Raw genomic sequence first — 21,506 nt, forward strand, 5'->3', positions numbered from 1 at the left:
GCATTGCTGTTTTGTTATTTTATTGATCAACTTTCATGCCTTTGAAAATACAAATTCCAGAATGACATCATGCCCAGTAGGAGTAATTAAAGCTATCTGATGAGGGAATTTAGAAGCTGAAAGGGATGATTGTAATTGATCCTGATTCAATCCTATTACAGCTTTTTGTAGTTTAAGCTCTAGAGAAAGCAAACTCCTTGTCAAGGCTTTATTTTACGGATTCCTTTGTGTGTGCTATGCTTGCTGGTCTCTACTTTCCCTTTTAATTTTTTTTCTCCTGTAGTAAATAATGAGCTGCCGCCTGAAATCCGGCTTGCCAGTGGTCAGCTAATGGGTGATGACCTGTCCCTCCTTACTGCAGGAGAGCTGTCACCTTATATCAGTGACCCAGCGCTGAAGCTTTTCCAGTGTGCTGTTTGCAACAAATTCACCTCTGACAGCCTGGAGGCCCTAAGTGTGCATGTGAGCAGTGAGCGCTCACTCCCCGAAGAGGAGTGGAGGGCTGTAATTGGAGACATCTACCAGTGCAAGCTCTGTAACTACAACACTCAGCTCAAAGCGAACTTCCAGCTCCACTGCAAGACTGACAAACATATGCAGAAATATCAACTGGTGGCTCACATTAAGGAAGGCGGCAAAACTAATGAGTGGAGGCTGAAGTGTATTGCCATTGGCAACCCGGTTCACCTGAAATGTAACGCCTGTGACTATTACACCAACAGCGTGGATAAATTGCGCTTACATACTACCAATCACAGGCACGAGGCAGCCCTGAAACTCTACAAGGTAAGTCTGTGACAGCAGCTCCAGCCAGCACCAAGTAGGCTGGGGAATTAACCCGTTCAGGGCTCATCAGTCAGGACTTTGATGAATTAGTGGAGTGTTTATTGAACATGCATATAGTTAAACAAAAACTGCAGGTTAGTCAGGGAGGAGTGCTACAGATGAGTCCTGTTGAGTTGCCTGGGGGTCATTTAGGAGGCACTTCCTGCAAACACAGGGTCCATAAGTCATTTTTTAAAAAAAGTTCTCTCATAATAATTGGTGTTTTATATCTCTCATAACCTTTTCAGACTTTGTCCATTACATTTTGATCAAAAGCTTGACAGGTATTATGGAAAATGATGTTTTTCCCATACTGTGCATAGGGAAAGGAGGTCACTTTCTGGCATATGTATCTGTTTGCAGCCATAATGTATCACAGCCAAGTTATTTTACATTGGTATTTTCAGTAAGCACCTGCAATATGCCATATTTTTACAAAGGATATTCAAAAGTAAGCACTGTCATCCTTTTGTCTGCCCTTCTTTTCCAAACCAGTAATGATTTTTCACAAACATGAAAGGGTGTGGTGTAGATAAATATGTTAGTAGAATGGCAACTATATTTTTATCTTTACTGGAAAAAACTATGTGGATATAATGAATATGTGGGAGTGATGAATACCATTTTTTACACAACTTGTCATGACTTTTTCCAAGCCCTAATTATGGGGTAACTTGTTTTCTGCAGTGTGTTTACTGGATTGGCTTGATTGTCTTGGTTCATGTACAAATATAACACATTCATTTCCAAGATGAATAACTTTGTAACTTATTAAAAACTTCTTTTGTCCAGGGGATATAAAAATTCAGGAAATATTGCGAACCATTAGTCACTGTAACAAGCTCTAAATATGATTAGAAAATCCATTTTGCAAGTGTTATCTATTGATTTATACTAGAAATCTGTGATAACTAAACTATCAGGAGTCATCTACTGATTACAGCAACTATGCTGGTTTTCTAATCATGTTGAAGATCTGTACATACAGAACAAATGTGGAAAAGTCTCAGCAGACCTCTAGTTTAAGGAAGAAATAACATTTTTCTGGTGTTCAGCCACATTTTTCTGGTGTTCAAATGGTTGGTCTGAGCTAATACATGCTGCACAGGCAGTAACATAGATTCTCATTTTACCTGGTAGTTGTAACCTTGGAGCATCTGCTGTGAGCAAAAATGGTAGTAACACAAGTTTTGATTTGTTATACTGTCCCGCAGTGCTAGCTGCTCCGCTAATTGAATATATTTTATTTAAATTGCATTTGTCCTTCATTCTAGAGTGTTATTTTTTGCTGGTTTTTTTAAGGTCCAAAATCCTGTTACGAAAAGAGCGAAAAGAGCTGAGAGTCTAGTGGCATAGCCTGCCTCTGCAGCAAAACTCCCTTTGGAGGTTCCTGCTCCCTGTCATCCATGAAGCCATTCCTTGATTCCTCCATTTACATTATGCAGCCATACTCTAAGTCAGGGTTTGTAAAAAAACCCAAAAAACCTCAAAACAAAACAACCACATTTTTGGTCCCCATCTGTTTTTTTTGGAGTGTTAACCTGCATTATTTCAATTATTTGTTCTATAATGTCACCATTCAAAGAAAAGCTACTGCAAACTATGCCACAGACAGTAACGATGGCGTAGGAGAAGGCAAGGCAGAAGGCTTTTCTCAGATGGCTTTCCTGCCAAAGCTTCTGAAATTGACATTTCAGTTGAAATTGTTGAAACCAAGATGCCAGCTGCTTATTTAAAAAAAAAACCAAACAGACAAATGATAGTCACAAGGTACTCAAACTATCTACTCAAAACAGTACTTTCTCTTCACTCACTCAACCTGATCCTTAGAGAAACCTTCATCAAATATATTTGGGTTTCCAGCCTGTCCTACAAAATATTTGATGTGGGATGCTATGGGAGAGAGTATTAGCTTTTGGCCCTCTTCACTGAAAATGTCCTGTTGCTGGATCTGCTTCTTTGCCAGATCCTGTTTTGTTAGATGGAGCAGCTCAGTAGCATCTTTGTAGCAGCTATCATACACAGCAAGGGACCATCACTGGCCTTTGGAGCTCAGTCGTTGAATCAGTTAAGGACATCCCAGTGGAAATGGAATCCATAAACTCCCTCTAGGCAGATACCCTCCAGGCTTCATGGCCTAAGTAGGACAATTGAAAGTGTCTGGCTGATAACCATAGGGTTCCAACTCTCCTAAAGCATGTATTTTTATAGGACTTGTCCCTAGAATTGCTAGTGAGTGGCTCAGATTTTTAAAAAGTTTCTGTCCCTCACAACTTCCTAGAGAATCTTGGAAATTTGAACCCCACTAGGTTTAATGACTCTCAGAAAGCAGATAGCATATACAACGCATACACTATTTTCATATAATTTCATTTTAAGGTTAATTTGAAGGAGAGCAATACCACATCGAAAATATCAGTCGGAGTATTAGTGGTTTTTTTTTAAGATTTTGGGTTGGCATGAGGTGCTACAATGTGTCCCAAATGACCAAGATGTTCTAGATGTGTGTGCTCTATAATAGAATGTAATGCCTCTGCACATCACCCAGAAAATGCTTCTCTTAATTGTAAGTGTACAATTCAGGCCTCAAGATGTAAATAAATGCAGTTTTGAAAATATGCTAAGTTATTTGCTAGCAGACTTGATAGTTTTGTCAGGTCTTGGTGAAGCTGTTGACACCAAGAGAGTTGTAAACTTTTTTTCTCTTGATACATCAGATAAACTTTTAGAGCACCTAAGGAAAAAAAGAACATTAATTTGTATGAATAATAGATATATGCCTTGGGAGCAATATCGAATATTCATGAATTGTGTTTATATTCAAGCAGCTCTTCTTTTTTAAAATTAAGGTGCTGTGAATATGGTTCAGCAATAAAAAGTATAATACTAAAACCATCTGAAAGCACAGGAGAATCTGTGGCTTTGTTCCTTTGCTTTGTCAAGTACCTCAAAGTTTTTCTTCAGTCATTTATATTTGTTTAAATGTTATTGTTTTGTGAATTTTCTTCTTATAAATGTTGCCGTAACAGCTTGGTTTTTCTCCCTGTGCTTAACTATTGATGGAATAAAAGGATGTCTTTTCATAACTGTAGCTTTTAAAGCAGCCATGAACATCAGAGCTTCTCTTCTGAAGCTGTATAATTTTAGGCAGTACGGAAATGTCACTTTTAGAGTTAGATTCTAAATGTGGCAAAGTGGAACCTTTAGCTGTTTTCTAAGTTATTTAAAGAAGAAATGGCCTGGTTGTTCCTTACAGAAGTGCAGTATTCAAATGGTGTTGGTAATGTGGCTGCTAAGAACCAGAACAAAGACAGCTTTACCCTAAATGAACTCAGCTTGGCCTAAATGAATTTCCCAAAGACTTACTTTTGGAATTGTGGAGCTTGATATTAGCAAATTAAACCACAGAAGAGTTGCAAGTTCTTGGCAGCATCCATCAAGAAGCATTCAGTGACTCCACAAGTAAACAGAGAAAGCTTCTATAGCAACAGAGTGCATTTCCATTCTGCAGGAGGAAGCATTCAGCTTCTGCAGATTTGGGAAGCTGAGGCAGGACGGTAACCTGTCTCTGTGGATGTAAAATACATATAGCTGGAACTGCTCTTAAGGCAGCCATTTTGTAACTTATTCAAATAGCTTTCAGGGAACTGCATATATCATGTCCTGTGCTCATAAAATAGTTTCCAAATACTTTTATTAATAAATAAATAAGTACAAGACAGCCTTTTTTTAAAGTTAACTGGAATGTCTGAAAGTAAAATTTACTTAATCAAGTGACTGAATGACATGATCAATTTCTAATCACAAATTAATATTTGAAGCCAGTTTATTAAAAATATTATTTGATTTGCTGATAATACTTTCAATAATAATTGCTTTTAAACTGTGCATTTACTGCAGTTTACATTGTGTATGCAACTATTTCGAAGCTTAGGGAAAGAGAAAGGCAGCAGTTAGCAGACTGTACAAGAACTACCTTGGTCTTCCTTTTATTGACAAAATATTGATCCACAACACTGTTTGTGCTATGATTTTTAAGTTTTGGTATATCTCTTTACCTCATGTGTTCTCAAGCAGCAAAGATATCACCCAAAAGGAGTGACCTGATTTCAGTTTAAGAAGGTTAAAGGTTAAAGGTTAGCTCAAAAGCATCATCTGCCTAGCTGCTTAACTTTAAACTGATCAATTTAATGAAAATCTGTTTTGCAGATGGTGTTGTAATGTCTTTGGCAGGATTTAGGCAGCTTTAACATTAGACGTATGCTAGTAAAAATTATTCCTTTATTTGACCAGAACAACACCTTTTCTTTTATGTTTTAAGGTAAAAGGCATGTGGGATATGGTATTTTGGCAAAGGACCCAGAAGCAGAAAGTGTTGATGGTCTTTCCATATGGGCTTGAAACCAGAATACCCTTATGTCTATTGCTAACGATGACTGAAGAAACAAACAAAGCTGTATGCATTTTTTTACCATAATGTTTTACTTTGAACCCATAAAAAAGCATTTCAGTCAGACCTGTCCTTGGAAAAGGCTTGTCTTCTCTGCCTAGGGTGGAATGCAACAGCATTAACTTTTTTAATCTGGCAGAGCACACCGATTGTCTCTTTCAAGCCTTGTCTTTGTACGTCATAAGTATTCTTTCCCTTGCTCACAAACCACACAGTGATTGTGTTACTTAGCTGTAGATACTATAAATAAGAAGGCAAATCAGTCAATCCAAATGGTAAGTTTTATCTGATGGAGGTTGTCTGAATAAACAAAGAATTAGGTCCTTGGGAGTGTAAAGCAGAGCTTTATGTTTATGTCTTCTGAGAATCAAGCCCTCACAGTTTTTGCCAAGATAATTAAGTTTCAGCACAACCATGTCTTTCTATTTTCAGATGTATGCAATTCAATAGGAATTTCTTGGGCTGCTAATGTAATGCTATTATATGTTAGCTTTGTAATTAGCTAGGACTCTATCCCGTTGCTGAAATGCATTGTAATATTACACACACAAGCATAGTTTGCATGTAAGCAGTTGTGAAAGTGGTGCCCTTTGTTTCATATTGACCTTCCAACTTATTTAAAAGAGAATTTACAATGAGCCTTTGTTTTGTCCGCAAGTGATCATAAACAGCTTTCTAAAGAGTCCAATAAAATGAGAGAATCACAAATGTATAACATCACATATTGAAAGGGTGGAAGAACAAATGGGGCTTTTGCTATATTTTATGGGATGGATTTATAATCTGTTCTTGGGTCACTTAGGGCCAAGAATTTTCATGGTCAGCTGCTTGGTCCTGCTAGCTAGCATCCTCTGCAGGAAAGGCAAATACCGTGCAGCACCTGCTCTTCAGCTGGGGCTCTGCATTTCTCTTTAAAGAGAGGTGTCCACTCCTCTGCTGGTTCAAAGTCAAAAGATTAATCAGACCAGATTTTTTTTCTGCATCTGTCATCAGCGAAGCAGAATAGTCTGTCTGGATTCCATAATGCTGTTTGCATATTTGGATTTTCAATCAGCCAGGAGTATTGAATGCTTTGCTCATCTTTATCACGTGCAGGAGGCACAAGTGGGATTTAGTCCTTAGGTAACTTCTAGTGTAACAGTTCCCCAAGGAACACTGCTTGGTTTTTTCTCATTATCCTTGTTCTGGATGAAAGCATGGTTGTTAGGAATTAACAACTGAGGGGGATGTGAAGTATATGCACATGGGGACAAATGGACTAACAGCCCAAATCACTTTGTTTGCTTTACTCTGTTTGGCATGAAATGTTGGTACTTGATCAGCTTGGAATTAACAGAAAGTGACATTCTTTTAATTTCAATTGTCCTGTCCTAACTTTTTAATATAAAGTAAAATATCCTACAATATGCCAATCCAATTATTTTACTGTCATTGTCCCAATATGATGGTAAAAGAGGTCAGGAGATTGTGCAGCATTGATTTGCATAAAAATCATTGAGGAAAGGAAATTGGAATATGTCTGCACACCTGAGGAGCTAAACCAAGCTTTGCTTGATGTTATTCTTTTTTGGTTGCTTAGAATAAAACTGTTTAAAACTGTGGTAAACAAAAGTTATTCTAATTTGTTCCTCAACACAAGCCTCATAAGGAGGATAGAAGGTATTTCAATTTTTAAAGTCCTTTGAGATTTGTGTTCACTTATGGTTTTAAATGTTTTATGAAATTTAATTTCCACTGCAAGTTTCAGTTACTGTTATTCAGATTATGCTGTTGTGCTTACATGTATAAAGAGAAACCAGTGTTCAAAGAACACACTGTCTAGTCACAGCTATACATACATTGTGTAGTAATAGCTACAAATAATGTATATGCCTACTATATGTACTTGTACACTATAGAGCATATCTATTAAAAAAATCAAGCATATCTATTAAAAAAATCCCAAAACCCCCCAGCTAACAAAGAAAAATGTTGGCTGGTAAAATATCAATTTCCACACTACGCTTTTTTATGATAAAATTAAAATAAAGCAGTAGAGAAAGCATTTTCACATTATATTTTATGTACACTTAATTTGACATTCAGATGTCTGGCTGTCTCTTACATAATAGTCCTTGTTAAAATATACCATATTTTGTATTCAGCTTATGGTGCACTGCTGAAACAGGGAGACGTTCTCAAATCATAGTTTAAAGAATCTTCATGTTCTTCCATTGAAATGCTGTCCAGAATCCCAGTCTGTGTGCTGTCCTGGCTAAGGGCGTGTGAGGCTGCTCTTGGAAGGGAGGCTGTACCAGACTGCTTGCAGTGTGCAGCCTGCCCAGTGGAGCCTGAGTGAGTAGGTCCTCTTGGAGAGCAGGAAAAGTGAGCAAAGAAAGCCAAAGCAGCAGAAAGAGCATCAGCCTCATTTATTCAGTATGCTCGACACACAAAATGGCTGTATGACAGCTATTTTTTTGTGCCTGGAGTTCTTTCATTCTGACATTAAGAGAAATATGTAATTATTTCTGACTGAGATTCAAAGCAGAGATGCAGTGTATAGTGTATGTAAGAGTATTATGTCAATGTGAGTGCATATGTATGTGTGCATTAATAGATTGCAGCTATGGATTTAGCAGCCACTCCCTCCCAGCCTTGCAACATAGATTTTCTTGTTACCCATAGGAGATTTTAGCTGATATTATGCAACTCACTACAGGTGTCTTTTCTAAAATTGTAATTAGTTTGCCAGACTCTCCCAGGTGAGATTTTTCTCTATGCTCTCTTCCGCATATTTAAAAATGAGCAGTAAAAAAAAGTGAAAAGACTGACGCATGACAGGAAAGTTATATTTTGACATGGATACATGTAATTTAGCTTTGCTATTGTTTTTGCTAAGTAATTTAGAAGAAACTTTCCCTTGGTCTATGCATTTGTTGGTCCATCAACCAAAATACCAGAATTGTGCTTTTATAGAAGAATTAATGGGAGTAAAACCGTACAGGCCTCATATGTACAGGACAGAATTAAGCTTTTTGATACATAGGTTTTGAGACTATATTGGCTCTATATATGTCTATATTGCTGGACAGATTAATTTTCTGCATTTTTAATTTTCTTCCTCCTTTGGGGCACTACTGAAGCAGAAAAGGATAAGAAAGGATAGTCAAAATGCTGGTGTGAAATACTAAGAAATGCAATTTCTGTTGGTTTCATCAGGCACAATGCAGGAGATGTATTTTCTTGGATAAACTTCCATTGTATGTTTGTTGGTAAAATATAATGCAGTACAACAGGGAACAGTATTAATTACATTAAATATGAGTAGAGGCTTTATGTTGATAAAATGTAAATTACAAGTGGTGGTTTGCAATAATTTTTGAACCTGATGATGTGCCTGTAAGACTGGTGTACTTAATACTGGCAGATAGAGCAGACTGATGCTCATACAACCTCATGCTGATACATAAAAGAAGTGAAGCTTTTCTAAGAACTTCAAGACCTTTGCTTTGTGGACAACCATGAAGGAGGATGTCATAGAAATTACCCCCTTGGTCTGCAGCAGACTGTGCCAGCCCTTCAGTACTGCAGCAGACAGATACACAGCATATTGTGCACCATAGCCTCAGGGGAAACTGTATGTTCTACTCTACCAGTGGGAAGGAAGGCATTAAAATAATCCTTAGCTTTTAAAGGCAGGGGGGATTGAAGAAAACAAAAATTGAGCAAAGGTAGTCTTTGAATGATGAAGTGTGCAGATTCCCATGCCTTGGGCATCCTAGTGCAGTAGCAGTTACAATAACAGAAAAAAAATGGGTTTGTTATGTACGAGGGGTATGAGAAATACTCCTTGGTTGTATGCATGAATAGGAAACAGACTGCTAATGGGAGCTATGATAGTAACATACTAGCCTCATTCCAAGAGTGGATGTTTGACCAGCAGGGTTGCCTAACAAAAAATGTGATTTTTTTTTTCCATTTAAAATTGTTATCCTACAGTATTAATCAAACCATGCTGCTCACATGATTCACATGTGTAAAATACTGTATAACTACTGGTTTATTGCTGGATTATGTGCAGGAAGCCTATCATATAAGGGCATTATTCAGTGTTCTGCCCAAAGAGGTTATTAATTTGTAGTCCCTGTTCTCCTTGTAAATTCTCTCAAAAATCAAGAACATGCACTATTTCCTTGCACTGCTCCTGGAAAAAAGAACCATAGAGCCACCTTTACCCATAAAGATGGCACAGAATCTGCTGCTCTGGGATAGTTGGTACCCCAACCTTTAACAGAAAACTAGATTACTCTTAGAGAAAGTTCAAGATGACCCTTTTAAAACAAAGGCCAGCAGTGAAAACTCTTCTTTCCAGAACTTTATTAGGCAATTCCAAAGGTCTACATCTCTTGATTTTAGTTCTCTAGCACATACGGAATTTTTCCATTGGTGTCCTAAGCTTGTGTTTGGACCTATAGCACTTCTTGGGTGGGAGAGGTCAGTTGTCTCCAAACAACTTCGTTGAAAAGAAAGATGTTTTCCTTGGAAAATCCTAAGATGTTGCAAGTGGCTCAAGTATCGTAGTAGCAATAATTGATATTATCCTTATCCTAAATTCAAAACTCTGGGTCCTAATGGTAAAGGAGAAGGATGGGCACTTCTATTCACAGAATCATAGAATCAGAATCTGGTGTTGGAAGGGACTCATAAGGATTATTGAAACAAACTTCCTCTCCTTGCAAGACACCTAAAACTAAATTATATGAGTGTCATCCAGACACTCCTTGAACTCTGACAGGATTGCTGCTGTGACCACTTCCCTGAGAAACCTGTGTCAGTGACCAACCACTCTCTCAGAAAAGAGCCTTTCCCTACTGTCCAAGCTGAACTTCCCCTGACACAGCTTCATACCATTCAGACAAACAATGTTCCTGTTTTCTATGTAACCTAGACAAAAAACTTGCTCTATGAGAAATAGATTGAGGAAAAAAATACTAACATTCTCCAATTGAATAAACACTTTGTGAATGACCAGAAACTTGATATTTTTACAACAAGAACAATGAAACAAAGTCTAAGGAGCATCTTGGTATTCTTGTTTGTGTGCAAGTGATGAGAGCATGGAAAAAAGCTTGCTTTACTACTGAAATAAGACAGCTTTAGTATCTAGATGTTACTATTTTGGAAACGCCCTTTGGCATTTGCAGATATGTAAGCAGCTAATGAATGGCTGGAAATTAGGAAGAATAAAGCGGGTGGAAAAAAATGAGTCCAAACTGCAAGTGTTTCTGAAAACCTTATGTCCTTATTTGTTCAGCAGCTTCTGTGACTCAAAATCTTGACCCGGGAGGAAGCTGGAATCCTGAGATATGTCAGGACAGGATCTTCTGAAGTCAGGTCTCAGATGAAAAAGATCACAGGCCACAGAAAATAACTTGGGACTAATTTTACCAAATTTCTGACCTAGAGTTGGGCAGATTTGAGAGCACTGCTGTATTGCTAGTCTCCTGGGTCTAACCCTGTTGCAGATGCATCTCAGTAATAGGTGTTGTATCTAGGCTGTGGATATCCTTTGTCACTTTTTGATTTACTAAGGTAGTCTCATAGGTCACGATGAATTGGATATGCTGTCAATGTGCTCTGTCTCTCTGTTCCTGTCTCCACTGGTGTGTTTTGTAGTGTGTCAGGCTTCAACAATATCTTCACAACACTTGAATTTCTGTGACTTATAGAACTCAATGAATGAAAATCTTTGTAGCTAGTCATTAGGACTTCTTACAGGTATTTTTGAGAAAGAGCAAATCCTTACTCAGACACTCTGTAGTCGCTTTGAATTTTTTTTTGCCTTTTTGTGTTGTCTTTTTTTATTTTTCAAAAAACAAAAATAGGCTTGTGGGATCATCTCTGACTCAATATGTTACATGTAGGGGTTGGATCCAAGAAGTCTTGCTAGGATATTTATTTTCTTTTATTTCATGAATTTTTCACTGAGAAGCTCTAATTCTGTGGCCTCAGCTACCTCAAAATCATCAAATAGATGATATGGTTTACCCAAAGCATTTTGGGGCACACAAAATACAAGAGCTATGCTGGTATTGAAGTATTCTGTGTAAGTAACAATTTTTACGATAAGGAAGAGTTGAGCTGGTAATCAAAAAAAGGAGACTCCGAAATCTCATGCTATACAGAGAGCCTGTATCCCAATTCACTCAGCTTTTGTGCTCTCCAGATACAAAGGTTTTATGCCTCATGTGTCCACAACAGGAACTAAACAAATGTCTTTCCTTTACTTCTAGTAGTTGTTTGTCCTAATAGATTTAGAAGGTAAGGTCAATACTGTCTGTACTGGGAAACAGAGCATGGCTTTGGGGAAAAAAAAACCCAATGTGTCTCTAACTGAGCACAGGTGATTGAGAGGTTGGCCTGTAGTACATCTGACAGTCTAAATGGTCCTCATAGAATTATAATTAAGCATAACAAGTTCTTCACATATGTCTGTCTTTCTGTCTGCATATATTTATTTTTACATGACTTAATAGTGTCTGTAGTTGGGAAGGATGGATTCAAGCATTGGGAAGAGTTGGAGGTGGAGGCTGAAGTTGGTCACACTCACAAGAGAGACACTTATCCTGCAGTAGTGTTAGGAGGGAAGTTGGGATTGTTGGAGGCTGGGTTTCTTGCACAGGAGGTGCAGTGGACAGTAACAAAAGGGCAGGTGTGAGTGGTTATAAAAGTGTGCACTTCCCAGGAGCATAACCAGGATTTAAAACTCCGTGTGTCCATACATAACCCAGGCTGCTTCTGTCATCCTCTCTAATGCTGTACGAAGGTCTGTATATGTTTGCATCTGCTGCAGTCAAAGTTGGATTTCAATTTTTCTTCTAATTTCCTTCTCCCAGTTACTTATAATTTTTTATACACACTTTTTTTAGGGCTGAAATTATCAGGATTTGGTCTGGGTATAAAGAATATTTCTTTTTTTCTTTGGAGCTCTTTCTGAGTCACTTAATCATGAGATATCTTTCCAACCTGTCCTAATGAAAAATACTCTATTGCAAATAAAGTTAGTTAAGTACATTTCTTGAAGTGGCTGTCCATAACAGAAGAGAATGTTATTTTAAAAGCAACAACACATTAATAGGCCAAGTATGCAATCATTGTCCTATCACAGCAAATTATACCATTAGTCCACCTTATCTAATCTCTTTGCTACAGACTGCCTAACAACAATTGCTTCTGAGAGCAAAGCAGACCAAAAAAAAAAAAAAAAGAAAAAGATTCCATGGGCAAATGTAGAATAATGTTGCTTATACAGGACAATGCTTGTTCTTTTCATATGTCTTCTGTACTTTGCAATGAATTAGCATCATACAAATTCAAGTACATATTTTTTCCCCCCCTAAGCTGCCTTTGGGTAGTCTTCTAGGTATACAAACATCAAATCAGTTTATAAAGTGAACTTCTGGCTCAATCACATGCAGTGGGAAGAATTTCCATGGGTTAATTTAACCTGCATGCAGATTTTGTTTTGGCTTCTAAAATTTTCTGCCATTAATTTGTTAAGTTTTATTTGTTTTTATTCATCTGGTAAAAGAATGAAAAAAGATCATGTGTTCTTACTTGCTTTATGATATTTTACATAATTTTTATAACTTCACAATAATCTTTATGATTACTTTATGGTCCTTTTATCATGTCTCTTTTATTTGCACAAAAAATTTCAATCCATTCAGTCTTGCTTTTAGTGGAAGTTCTTCCACATTTCTGCTAATCCCATCACTGATCTCTGAACTCCTTTTACCAGTGTTAAATTTTTCTGGAGATACACAGATATTTCAGAACTGAACATGCTGTTCTCAGTGGAACTGTATGATCTTACTGTCCCATGCCTGGTGCATCCAAAAATATAATCTGCTTTAAACAAATCCTATTGCAGTCTGTGCTGGAAATATGTTGCCTTTCATTACATGCTTCTTCCCACGCCCCCCCTTCAAACTGATGCTGAAGTGTCCTGGAGTGGCTACATTTAGCTTAGACACCAGTAAAATGTTTGATTCATTCAAAGTATTTCTTCTAATACACATTTTCTTGGATTTATCCATCCATACTGAGTTTCTTCTGCATGCTCAGCTAACCTTAAAAGTATCTGGTGTTTCTCTTAGTTCTTTGGCTGGTCTTGACTGTCATGAGTTCATTTATGACTTCTGCAGGATCAGTCCTAGTTTGCAGTTAGAAGACACAGAGGTAATTTTTATTTTGTTAAATGCCCTGGTAGTTCATGTAGCTTGTTTTCTGTCTCTATCATTTTACTTTTTTGCCCCTCTGTTAAGTGCCTACATTACATGGTTAGGCTGCTTCTGCATAGCCAGCTGAGTGGAAAAAAACTCCAGCTCTGAATTAACCCATGGAGAAATTAAAGTCCCCCTAATATTAGGAGAGTGAGAGAAAGAAGCATCTCCTTGTGCCTGTGTCACATTGCCTGTCTCTTCTCATTGCCTGCCTCTCATTGTTTTCCCACAGGTATTGCTATGCCTAGTGTCTTGAGGTGCAAATGTCTGTAGGCAGTTAACTGTTTGCTGAGCCTGAAGAACAGAAATAGCTAATTAACCATCTATCTGCAAATATTTATCCCAGATATTTATTTATTGATGCAAAATAGAAGATGCTGTTGCTGCATATAGACTTCAGGGCTGAGGCATAACTGCAATTGACTCTTTGTAGTGTCCTCTTTTCATACTGTTTGGTGCTAACTTTAATGTATTATTGATTGTTATTAAGGTATACCATGAAATACAGATGGGATGTCTGTTGTGGTTGAACTCATACTGTGGGAGCTATGTTGACTTTTAGATTGTTCTGGCCTTCATGCTGCTTGACATTAAAACCTTTCACATTAGGGCTTAGAAGAAAAAGAAATATATAGTAACTATGTTACCCTGTATGTAGTGTGAAGTAATCTGAAAATATGATGCCAAATTCCCTCCCCACCGAGTCAGCACAACATTTGAAATGAAATACTAATTTCAGGGCAAGCCAGGAAGTTCAAATTCCCTGTGTGACTGTATATAAACACTAGTTCAGGACAGCCAATACCTGAATTTAAATTAGCTGTGCTACCTGCCAGTAGAAAGTGCTAAAAGTGGAGGGATTAGAGGTCTGATTTTCTAGAATACTGAGTCCTAGTGGCTCCTCCTGGCAGCATCTGTTTAGCATCCCATGATCCAAGGTCATACTCATGAGTGACCGGCACCTCTGTGCTGACTGCCAGCCTCCATCCTTGCACAGCCTTCTTGTCTGGATGTATTGGCTAGTTTGAAATACACAGAAATTGCATCAGAGGATCAATTACTGCTGAAATGTCACTACTGAACCCTGTAATAGTGATAATTAGTTAAAGCAAAGAGGCACTTATCTTGGCAGCAGATCACTGAATACTTTTTTCACAAAATTAGGTTTGTAATGCTTTACATTCTTCCCCCTCCCTTTTTTGGAGAAGTTTAAGTATATAAACGTTGAGGGTTTTTTCCTTTTTTTATTTCCTATGCCCCCATAAAAAGAAATACTTAATGTTTCTCACTATGTCCAGCAATTTCCATCTTAGAATAGCTTACTTTTGTTTGGAACTCCTAAAGAGGCTATTAGTCACTGGAGAAAACATGAAACAAGGAAACGTATGACAAACACACAGTCACAGGATAGCCCTCTCTCATTTTGGCTCAGCTCCCTTTCTGCCATTAATGGGGCAAAAAAGAAACTGGAGATCTGATGCAATTTCCCTGCCGTGGGGGAGGGCAGAGTTATTCTGCTTGTGTCAGGGAGTCCCTGGCTGGCAGGGATCCAGCTGTGTGTGCCCTGTCCTTCCCACCACACACCTCGCAGGAGATGTGGCAGGAGAAGGACTGGGAAGGGCAACAGCAGAGGGGCAGAGTACCTGTAAGTGTGTCTGTGATGAGAGTGAAATCCCTGCTGCCAGGGACACATGGGGAGCTCCCAGGCAGAGCTGGCTCAGGGGGATGCCTGTGGCTTCAGAAAACTTTTTATCTGCTACAGAAAGGCAGTGGCTGCTGTCACAAGCTGTAGGGTCTGACTGCACTCCTGTGTTTTGATCCCCTGCTCAGGTGGGTTTCATTTTTCTTGTGCTCACCTTGCAGGGAGCCTTCCTGGGCTGTGACAGTGTGTTCTGGGCTTGATGAACTACCACAGTCCTTTCCCAGCTCCAGTTGTCCTTTTCAGTGCTAAAACATGCACAAGGCTGTCATTCACACGTCCCATCCCCCAACTTTTCACCCAGCATTTAGGTTTTGGTGAGGATTATTTCCTCACTATGCCACAAAGATAAGATTCTCAGCTGCCAGTGGCATGAGCAGTCTGTGAAATTTCTTTAGCGTGAGGCAGGTCGTATTGTTAAGCAAAAGTCTAAATATTTGCTAAAATTCAGGAAAAATACAGGGGTTTTGCTAGTTTTTATGCTCTGCAGAATTTGTTTGAAGCTTTTAAAATGTTGTTTGTTTCCTATTAAAATGGTGATGAGAGGAAAGAGACAGGAAGAATGTAGGCTAAATCCATCTTGTTGCAGTATTGATGATCTCAGTAGTATTACTCCAAGGATGGAGAAGTTTTCCAAAATGAGTGTTTCTTAACTCTGTCAATTGACTGGGACATGGCTCTCCTGTGGTTTGACTACTGTGGTTTGTCACTACTGTGAGAAATTATCCAGTTCAAAAAGTCCTGTTATTTCAGTAATTTCTTGCTGAAATTGATGGTTACTGTTCCTGTTTTTCTCCCAAAGTTTATTTCTAGGGCTTTCCCATTTGTTTCTGGTGCTCTAGATAAAAGGCTAGTCACAAAAGCAGAGTCAGAGAGACTGCTCTGCAATGAGGACGTGTAAAGGAGGAGAGGATGTGAATTTGGGACTGTTTTCCCTCTCATGGAAGCAGTTTGCCTGTTTGATACAGAGTGTGAGTTGATACAATGAAATCCACTTCCCTAAATATCTTTTACATATCAAACCAGGTTACTGGGTATTGATAACCATGACATACTTTGTGGGTGAGCATAAACTCTAGGACACCTCATTTATAGCCCATTTCTCCTCCTAAATTATTCCACATTTGTGAACATTTTTTAAGCAGCTGCTATTTAAAACCAGAAAGCCTCCACCCTAAAAGGCCCCAACCTGTCAGAAACATTTCCTCTCTTGCCTGAAGCTTGGAATTTCACTCCAAAATGCCAGCTCCCTCAGGAGTGTGCATAGTGTCATCCTTGCCTTGTGGTTTACTCTTTGCAACCTCAGTTGCACACACAGACGTTTTTTACCACCTCACCACATTTTTCTTCCTTCTCCACCAACATCTCTACGTGTCTGTTTTTCACAGTGCTGTTTGCACCTAGATTTCTGCAGCACTTAGCCCAGTTTCACTATTACCAGGCCCTGGACCCCTTTATATTTTTCTCTTTTTCTGCCAATTACTTTATGTTCCACTTTCTCTTGTGGATGAATGGGAGTGTTTATGTACATTGTCATGTGCATGGATTATGAGCATTTCATTTTATCTGGGATGCTTGGGATACATTTTTTTTTTGTCTTGAGCTTGAGTTGGCTGTGTTGTTTCAAGTAATAAAGAGAGAAAAAAGGTGTGCTGAATATCCCACGGGAAGCTACCATGCATTTTGAACCTGCTGCATATTTTGCATTAGGAAAAATATGCTAGAAATTTGTAGAATGCTCTCTAACTCTATCAATGCTCTTTTTTTCATATGGCTGCATGTACTGAGCCAAGCCCCAGTAATATTAAGAGGGAAAAATGCTGCTGTAACTTTGTGACTAATATATTTTAGAAACGTCTTACATTTTTCCTGTAATAGGTTTTCCATACATAGTAGCATTTCAGTTTGAAGGTCTGACTTCTCAAAGCCTATCAGAGCTAAAAACAAGTGCCAACATTCTGTTGAAAAGCTGGAAACTTCCCACCTCCAATGCTATGAAGCTCCTTTTTCAGACTCAAAGATCATAAGATTAACACATTATTGGTAAAAAGCCCATCCTGGGTGTTGCCCCAATGCAGTCTGAAAGGAAATTTTTTGTTTGAAAGCAAGGAAAAAGTCTTGATGGTGGTTTGCTGCAAAACCAAACTAATGACAACTGATTTAAGCTAACTGGGCTGGGAGCATTAATAATAATTACTCTTGGAGACAATTTTAGTTCTTGTTTCAAGCATAGAGATTTTGTTGACACTGTCATCTAGGACTCAGTTGAGAATTCTCTGAAGACCATGGTCCTCTACCTTTCACACGATAGGTGTAGAAGTGTGCCTTGAGCAGTCAGAGTGCCCTTTGTGAGGAATTCTGGACCTATGCTGGGTTGATATTGACAATATAAAATCTTCCATGTGGCATCAATAAGACTGGGATAAAACACATGACATGTAGTAGTTCCAGACCATGGTCTTTCATTCTTTTTTAGGTGTAACCACTGGGGCCACATAGGAATAATTATTTAGCTATGTAAAGGGGTCAAACCAGGGTTTTGATATTCACAGTACATATACTGATGGGAATGTGTTGTTTAGGTAGGGTTAAATTTTGTCCCAACTCCAGCAAATGGTAAATTTTCCGTTGAACTTGGTGGAACTAAGATTTCACACATGACACTTAAATCTGTGCTATATAAAGCTTTGTATAAATACATCTGTATATAATATATATCACAAGCATGTACAAATGTGTTCCTGTATATTTTAGCCAATTACATAAACTGTGTTTAAACTGTCTACTATGCAGATGCCTAGAATGAACAAACTAAAAAATCTGGATAGAGGTAAAATACTCAGAGAATGCAATGGGAACACGTTTTTCACAATTGTAATTTTGAGAGGTTTTGTTCCCTTTATTAGTTGCCTTTCTCTACTATAAAATCACGTGGGATCTTTTTTCTAGTTGCATCAATTTTCAGCTACAAATGTTTTACATTATAAAACTGTGTAAAACAGACTAAAAATTGTGAAGTGTAAGAACAGATAATCTGGAGCCTTAAGTGCTTTGGGCAAACTTCTCCTGCCAGCTTTCAGAGATACAGAGAGAGACTGTGTTTGAAACCCCTCATCAGAGCAAAATGAACGTTTTAGTGTTCTCGGACATAATATCAGGCTAACATGCTCCCTGACTGACATCCCCTACATACTGTATAATTGCCAGCCTGCTTCTCCAAGTGCCTTGAAGATTACATTTTTTTAATGTACCAATATTAATAACCAGATGTGATCTTCTTCCTGCCCAGGGGTCAAGCTAGCTGGCCAGGTCAGGCTGTTTGTCTGTGTGCACAGACTGTGAAGTCTATTCAGAATGACAGGTATGGGGGGGGAGGCGGGTAGGGTGTTAACCTCAAGACCACCAAAAGGGAGTTCTCCCTGCTGGGAACAAAGACCAGCAGGAGCTTCAGCCTTTTTCAGTACTCCTGGGATTTTAACCAAGTGAACAAAAGATGATGCACAGCTGAAGAAATGCTCTTCACAGCTGATACATAATTTAAGATGTTCAGTTACAAACAACCGGATATGTATTTGTGATTTCATTTGAGCACAGTCCAATTATCTGCAGTCAGTTAATATTTTTTTATGAGTAGTTTCTGTGTGCTGCTTTATGTGCTCAGAAGACGCTCAATTGCCAGAGTTTGAAAACACACTAGCCTTGAAATTAGCCCTGGTACTTAAAGAAATAGCATTAAAACACCAGCAGTTGCTATGGGATGTTTTGTACCTTCGAGTTAATCTTTGCCAGTCTATGTATAGATTATTTTATAATATGATATAGTTTCATTAAACATGTATTTTAAAAACATTTACTCTTCACTCTCTCTTTTTGTTAGGTAAAAAAAAAATCAAAAGAAGAAGCTATTTGTTTCCTAATTGATTTTCTACGTTAGTTGTTCATTGAATAGATAAGTAGTGCCTGTGATATTTGATTACAGAGCAAGGCACCCATTTAACCTTCCGTTCTTTCCTGGCCAGGATTTCAAATACAATACAACGTACCTCCCTTAGGCTCAGTAGGATTAGACTGCTAGCAGTAATCCCTGATGCTATGAAATAGACCTGATAGAACTTCAACTCACTTGTTTAGGATTATGCTCATGAATTTCAGTCATCTAGTTGTATTAACCCTTTGGGAACTTGTGTGATTTATGCTGCTATAAATAATAGAATATTACAACAAACAATGGTAATTCATATCAAAACTTATCTCTGTGTTTTAAAGAATTCACTTTTGCATGGTGATCAAAGTGTAAAAGTCACATTGAAATTAATTTGACTCCTATAGCATAAATCCCCAGAGTTTGTTTTAATTCTAATGTTCAGGTGCCTTTTGCAGTTCAAGTGTCTTTAAACAGGTTGGTCTCAATTTGTGCATTGCTTTTTAAAAATTGTTTGAATAAATTTTAGTTCTCAAAGTTGCATTGAAAGGGCAGACAAGTGATATCTGCTAACCACAGAGCATCAGTGCAGAATCTCCCAGTATAATGGCTTGAATGCAAGCTTGGTCCTGTGGTAAAGAGGAGGAGTAGTGATACTTGAGCTATCATTTCCATTGCTCCTTTTTTTTTTTATTATAGCAACAATGGGCAATACTGACTTATGATGACTTGTGCCCTGAGCTAAAAACAGAGTAAGATTGCCAGAGCATTTCTGATGGACCATGAGATGGTGTGCAAAAGCATTGTAATCACACCAGATTTGGACTACACTTTTGAACTGGTGATTTTTGTATAAATGCTGATTTTTAATCTGGTCAAATCACTACAGGGAATAACTCTATGCTAGCAATAAGAAGGAATAGATCTTTTCTTTCTTTCATTTTCAGGATCCTAAAACCCACCAATGAAATAAATATTGTTTCCTATTACCAGTCTCTTAAACTGTTGAACCTTTAGTTCAAAGGCTCATTAAATATTTATGTGCACAACTAATTGTACTGATTATTGAAATGAATATATGTATATGTTTTAGAATATTTGATGTCAATTACAGTGAAAAATTGTGGAGAGTTTGACTTGGGAACTCTAACCTACTCTCTCAGCAGAAGATAGAGTCAAATTAGGACTGACTTAATATGCACATTAAGGCGTCAATTGGTGAAACTACTGCCACTTCAATACACCTGCATGTGGAATTGCTGTATTTAAAGGCAAGATGACAGGCAGAATCAGTGCTACTAGCTGCACTTGATGACAGAACCATCAGGGCAGTTCTTCACCCTTTAGATACTATTAAAGCATGCCTATTATTGTAGATCTGCTGGATACTCTTGATACATCTGATGATAAAGTGGTATTGATGAATTGCTGAAGGCCATGAGAGCAATAAATGAAGTTACTCTTGAGTGATTCCATTCTTTTTTTGCAGGAGGACTCAGGAGTGGGGGTAGTTTGGGGTGGTTGTTCATCAGCCCAGTGGTTCACTCATGTGCTCCCACGTGGAGTATTGCTGAGTTCTAGTTGGTCACCCTTCCTGATTAACATATGCCCAAGGCCATTACAAGAGAATCATCTTTGCTTGAGGTGCGGGTGTCTCCATGATGCAGATGATTTTCATCTCCACAGAAATATCATTAGATTTGGATGGTGAAATCCATTGTTGACTCTGTATCTTGCCAGCCTTGGGGTTTGGATATAGCAGCTGTGTTGTAAACTGAGGTCTGCTGGTGGGATGCATAGGTGGTAGGAATGGCCAAGGCAGCACCACATAGCTGTCCCACACTCACAAGCCATGCTGATTCTGCATTTGGCTCCTGAGGTAACCCAAGGAGTGATAAGCATCCCTTGGTAATGTCTGTGTATATATGTGGCTGGTTGCTACATGGATAGATGCTGCTTCTCTTTCAAATTGGCTTCTCTCAAATTTTTTTGTCTTAGAAATGTCTTCCAAAAACTGTGCCAAGTCCTGATGCTGCTGAAACCTAGAGTCAATTGCAATATTTAATACATTTAAACTTTTGTGCTTTGTTGGTTAGTTTTGGTTTGACACCTGGTATATTTCTGTTCCCTGATTGATTGCAAATGTACCATTAGAAATGGGCTGTTTCATGAATGCTAAGTTTACACATTCAGAATGTGTTTTCCCTGGATATTCTGCAGTATATGTTTAAACATTGCTGTTTCTGAAACAAATTCCTTGCTTGGGTCAGCAGATTTAGTATGGAGAAATTAATGGAAAGCAAACAGCCAAGAGGTGGGGCATGGAAGGAACTAATTCAAGAATTT

The 21,506-nt window shown here is 38.2% G+C and overlaps 1 protein-coding gene across 3 annotated transcripts in view; it reads left to right on the top strand.

Moving 5' to 3' along the window:
* Positions 1-21,506, top strand: part of ZFHX4 (zinc finger homeobox 4) — a 150,112-nt gene that overhangs the window by 27,217 nt on the left and 101,389 nt on the right. For 2 of the 3 annotated variants that reach the window (XM_036400538.2, XM_036400548.2), the window contains exon 3: positions 284-786. In XM_036400538.2, coding sequence (XP_036256431.1) covers positions 284-786 — 503 coding nt within the window. The remainder of the gene's footprint in view (positions 1-283; positions 787-21,506) is intronic. The other variant, XM_036400555.2, reaches the window with a different exon arrangement.

Source organism: Molothrus ater, chromosome 1 (assembly GCF_012460135.2).
Source record: "Molothrus ater isolate BHLD 08-10-18 breed brown headed cowbird chromosome 1, BPBGC_Mater_1.1, whole genome shotgun sequence".
Taxonomy (NCBI): domain Eukaryota; kingdom Metazoa; phylum Chordata; class Aves; order Passeriformes; family Icteridae; genus Molothrus; species Molothrus ater.